We start from the raw sequence: 5,569 nt of genomic DNA on the forward strand, positions 1-5,569 counted from the left end.
GGGGAGGAGGGGAGCTGGGCAGGGGCTCCTGGGGCTGATATTGCCAGGCTGCTCTGGGAGACCGTTCCATGTCCAGCACGGCCCTATTTTCCAGGGAAGCACTAAATTCTCCCGGGGACCCAGGCTTGTGAACTGTTCTGGGATCCCACTCTCCAACACAGCATTTTCCTGTGGGCCCTGGCAGTGTGAAGAGGACAGAAAGCTGCAGGCCATCCCATCCCTGCTTCACCCTGTGCGCAATCTGAATTCTAGACCTATCTCTAACTCAATACGTAGCATCACTCGACTCGCTCAGGAAGCATGAACAGTTATGTAGTGGACACACAGTATTGACGAGAACAAATCATTGACCTGTTGTGACCGAGTGTCACAGACACCTTTTCCCGCTACTTTTCATGGGTACAGAAAGTAATATTCCTGCCAGAATGTGTTGAACTTTTCCTCCCCTCCCTCCTCCCGCTGCCAGTGGCACTGCAGTGCACAGCCCAGCCTTTGCCGGACTGATGGGGTTTACCAGCAGCCCCTGTGGAAACGGAGAGTTTTCTTACCGTTCACATGAAAATTCTCCTTACATGAATCAACGCCAGTCGCCAGGGTGGGATGGCAGTAAATGAAAAATAGCCTTCTAGAAGTGCTTTCTGGGTTTATTTTGGTTAGTGGAGAGTTTCTTTTATTACGGTAAATTCCACTGTGCGAAATAAACTAATTAATTAAAACCTTTCCTCTTCCCAGACAGTGAAACACTTACGGACATATGAATTTAAACCATTTGTTATATTTATAAAGCCTCCGTCACTTGACCGTTTGAGAGAGACCAGAAAAAATGCCAAGATTATTTCAAGTAAAGATGATAAGGGAACTGCAAAACCCTTTACAGTAAGTATATTTAGACATGGTAAAACATGAGAACTTGTTAAGAGTTTTGTTGTAGTGGTTTACCTTGAAAATAAAGGTGATCACTGGATCTCATCAACAGTACTTGTCAGGGCTTACACATAGTATCTTGTTGTTTCCCAACCTCTCTCACATCGCAGATTTACTGTGGTGTTTTCATTGTTTGACATGCTCATTTACATTTCCGTGGTCCTCTGATTTTGTGTCATTGAAGAGCCCCCACAATGCAAGTATATTTTCATGAGAAATAATGCCGTGGATTTCCTTTAAAAAGTTTGCATCTGGGCTTAGATGTTTCTATTCAAGTACAAGAATCTCCATGTTTTATCAAGTGTATTATTGGGTCTAAATTTGGAGGAAAGCTCAAATATAAAGCATCAATTAAAATAGTAAATGCTACTTTAATAAAAAGCCCATATTTGTGGATAAGAGAAACAATTTTTTTAAATGTTACAGGGAAGTGAACACTGTAAGAAAGGAGAAAAATCTAAGCAAGTAACAAATGCTGCTTTTTGTCAATAATCAGAAAAAAATATTAGTCAGATTACCCAACAGTAACGTATTTACTTCCTTGAAATATAATGAAATCATATTTTAATTGAAGCTAAAGCAAAGCTGATTATCGTTAGAATTGTTGTCTACATTTACGGTGTGTATAATTTTCCCTCATTCAGATGTTATTTAGGATTTTTTAGATTTTGTTTCAAACTGAGTCACAGATACAGTTACAGACTGTATCTGTGTAGAACATGCATTTGAAATAGTTTGGCAATAATGCGCTATAAGAATACGTTCTATGGTATATAAAATATAAGAGGAGTTCATTCTTAAAAGCAACCTTCAGGACATTGCTTAGTTAGGACGGGTTTAATCTCTCTGAGTTATGTAAACAATTAAATTCCTACGATTTGTTCCCTCCCCAAACATGAAGAGAAATCCACTGAGCCAGGTTGAACCAGGCATAGGAGGACAGCTCCTACCAAGCTCTTAAAAGAATAAAGGCTGCACTGTAATATATCACATGCTAATAGCAAGCTGAGGCTTCAATAATGAAACTTTAAATGCATCATCAAAGTAAACAGCTAGAAACGTTTTCCACTGGCACTGCTAACAGAAAATGTCTCTGTAATTACCATGCAGTGACTAATCGTGTCACTGCAAGGGGAGAGATGAAAGAATTGCCTGTTGAGCAAAGTCTATTCGTGAGAATGCTCTCTGAGATCACCTGTAATGGTAATTTCTATTTTTTTTTTAATTAAAAGTACAGTTTCCATCTCCTGATGAGATGAGAAATAAGCGAGTAGCTTTGCATTTACCACAGAATGAGTTGACGTGATGTCGCTATGGACTGACTATGCCTTGCACTGATCTTACTAGGAAGAAGATTTTCAAGAAATGATTAAATCTTCCCACGTGATGGAGAGCCAGTACGGCCACCTTTTCGATAAGGTGATAGTCAACGATGACCTCGCTACCGCTTACAGTGAGCTTAAAACAACTTTTGACAGGTTGGAGACTGAGACCTTCTGGGTTCCCGTCAGCTGGCTACATTCATAATAACGTTTTAAATAGACAAAACATCTGCTGTTGTCTCAGCATCTGAATATGGGGCACGGTTAGGCATTAATTGATGGCCGTTTTCTTGGTAGGAGGGCTTTCTAACTCTACCTGAGCAGCAGGTACACTCTTCATGCACTCGGAACTGGTCTTGTTTTCCTGTGTCTTCAATCCTCCTGCCCACAATTTTGGGGCGGAACAGTCAGATTAAACCGAAGTCTTACTATGCTCCCTAAAGTGAGCGAATACTAGTGTAACAAAACTGCCAAACACCTCTGTATCATCATCTGTGTATTTCCAAGGTAAGCTTTTTTAACGGAGAGTTTGCAGAAGATACTGATTAATACTGGAGATCAGCACTTTGGTGGCTTTAAGCGTAACTCCTCCCATAAAGAGCCCATCAGCACTGGGAAGTTATTACCCCTTAAGTGCTTGAGAGAACTGAAACAGGCAAAAGCGACCAACATTTTTATGAGGAAGACATTGTAGTTTTAATTACGTATCAAGATAAGTGTTTTTACTTTTCTAGATGTGAACCTTGTCTTATATGTACAGAGTGATTTTAGTATTCCTTTGCACTTACATAGTCATGGAAAGAAAGATGTATTCAGTGGCTTAATTGTGAAGTACTCTGCTGTGAGCATGCATGGATTGAAAATATTTTCACGCATGCTTTGTGGCGCAACAAAGAAAACTCACGGGAATATTTATTTAAATAGGGAAAAATGTGAGTTACTATGTATATAACTTCAAAGTCTTTGGGATTAATCTTCTGTAAAATCAGTGGCAAAGTGATATGAATAGCAACAAAGTAGAGAGTAAATTTCAAACATTTTTGGCATCCTTTAGAACAATTTTCCCCATCAGAAATTTTCAAACAACTAGCGAGGAAACCTTGGAGATCTGGGAAGCAGTTGCAGGAGATTAATTCTTTTTGTTGTTCAGTATGTAGTGATGCTTTTTAGTAGTGTAACAGATATTTTGTCTCCACTCAAAAATAAATTAATGCTGTAGACTTCGCTGTAAAAAATATCCTTGTCACTGGTCAGACACAGTTGGAAACCTCATTTTAAAATTTGATGTGGCAGTGTAAGCAAATGTATATTAGATGATGTATTTTTAATATAGATAACTTGGTATTTTTCTTTATTTACTACTGATATGCAGGAAATGAGTACAGCTGTAAAGACCAAGTAACACCTGCGTGTTGTGTTGTGAATATGTCTTGTAAGTACAGAATGTGTATAGGAACTTGCTGACTTCAGATCACCCCATCTGTGGCATTCAAACAGGAAACCGGTATTTTGTGTTAATCTGTAAAGAGAATATAGCTGTCTTGTTTAAAGAAAAAAGAATTTAGTGAAACTTTATATATTTATGAAGGGGTTGAAAAGGGATGCTAAGTTTTTAAATTTCTTGTCAATGTGATCATTTACTAAGGAGATTACGAAGTCTGTAATTTGAAACACTGTCTCTGTAAATGGAGCTCAACATTCCATGTAAATATTTTATTTCAGTTCATATGCTGATAAAGCCATCAGATTTTGCAGTTTTATTCTAAATGCGGATTTAATGTGTGGGTCGTTGCATTTGGCTTAGAGTCGTATAAAATAAATGAAATGCAAGCAACAACAGCAAAATCCTTAGGAGTCTGGAAATGTTTATGCAAGAGTTACAGATGTACTGAATCCCAGTACGGATCCACGCTCTGCCTGAATAGCTATAATGTCACTTTTGTCGAATTTCACCGTTTTCCTGGTGGACTTAAACTTTTTTGTAACATAAATAGAAATTTGTTGATTCAGTTAATTTCATGGAGATTATGTGAGTTGAGAAAACGTTTTCTATTTTTTTTAATTACTGAAAATCAAACTATTTTTCAGGGGATCTGGAATTCAGCGGGTCTGTTCACCTTTGCCTGCGAGACGCCGAGTGCCCTCACCATCTCTTGCAACCAACCCAAACTTGAGAGGGCACTCGGCATCTCTCAGGATCTGGCCGTTTCCAACAAGAGGGGCTTTAGTCCTTACTGAAACACTCTTAACACTGCTTCTAACCTGGGCTGTCTCAGAACATTAGTGTACAATAACGCTCACATAAGGGACCTGCTTTTCTCTTCAAGAAAGAGATGCTAGAATAATCTGCAGACTCCCTGTTAGAAGCAGTTCTGGCTGTCCTGCAGGCTGTTTTTCTTGTCCTTTTGAAATTAATTTAATTCCCATTCCTGGGTCGGTGTGGTCTAGGAGGACCTTCTACAACAGGTTTGCTGTAGAGAGACACTGACCCTCTGATCCTCAGCACAGCCCTGGCTGGAGTTTCCTAGACGGATGGCTGCCTGCCCCGTCTCCACGCCAGGAGCTAATTCCTGAATTGTAACACCTGCAAAAGGAAAGGGAATCACAAAAACATATATCCAACCAACAGAGTAAAATGTGCACAGTCTCTTTCAGGAGTGAGAAATAGTTTTAATGAAATTACTGGATTGCTCTTGAAAATCAACATTATTGCAGTGTTAGCTTAAAAAAAAAAATCAAAACAAAACCAAACAAAAAACCCAAACGAAAATTGAAGCCTATGGCCTCCGTGAGGCAGGCAGAGATGATCACAGGTCAAGGCAGAAAAAATGTCTGAGCCCAACAGTTTCAACAGGACAGGAGCCTGCTTATCGTGATGGACACTGAGCCCATGTGCTGAATTGTTCTGGGATACCAAGGGGGGGCGGGTATTGTTCCTTTGACTCCTAAGAATTTGGGAACGAAGATGACTAAACATGTTTCCAATATTCCACGTATTCAAGTTGCGCTGTGTGGGTTTTTAGAGAAGTGTATGTTTTGACAGTCAAGTCCAGATGTTTTTATTGTGTTTTAGCTGTTTGCCATAGTCAAACAAATGGTAGTATTTTTTAATATTGTACCAAGCTCTATACTTGAATTTGCCATCAGGTCCTTGGTTGATGTCTTACCTGAAATCTGATCTTACCTTCTTATGCAAAACAATAAATTATTGATATATCACTGAAGGTGGTTTTTTTCTTTATTTTAAATTGCACCACAACATAGGGGCTTAATGACTTTAAAAGGTAAAATGCCTAAGTAGTAAGTTATTTCATAGGTCTCTC

General features: G+C 39.1%; 1 protein-coding gene across 1 annotated transcript in view; it reads left to right on the forward strand.

Annotated features, from left to right (window-relative positions):
• Window positions 1–3,481, forward strand: part of MPP7 (membrane protein, palmitoylated 7 (MAGUK p55 subfamily member 7)) — a 114,322-nt gene extending 110,841 nt beyond the window's left edge. The window contains exons 15-16 of the mRNA XM_009329113.1: window positions 733–876; window positions 2,272–3,481. Of these exons, the coding sequence (XP_009327388.1) occupies window positions 733–876; window positions 2,272–2,451 (324 nt within the window). The 3' untranslated portion in view covers window positions 2,452–3,481. The remainder of the gene's footprint in view (window positions 1–732; window positions 877–2,271) is intronic.
• The last annotated feature ends 2,088 nt before the right edge of the window (window positions 3,482–5,569 follow it).

Source organism: Pygoscelis adeliae, unplaced genomic scaffold (assembly GCF_000699105.1).
Source record: "Pygoscelis adeliae isolate BGI_AS28 unplaced genomic scaffold, ASM69910v1 Scaffold427, whole genome shotgun sequence".
Taxonomy (NCBI): domain Eukaryota; kingdom Metazoa; phylum Chordata; class Aves; order Sphenisciformes; family Spheniscidae; genus Pygoscelis; species Pygoscelis adeliae.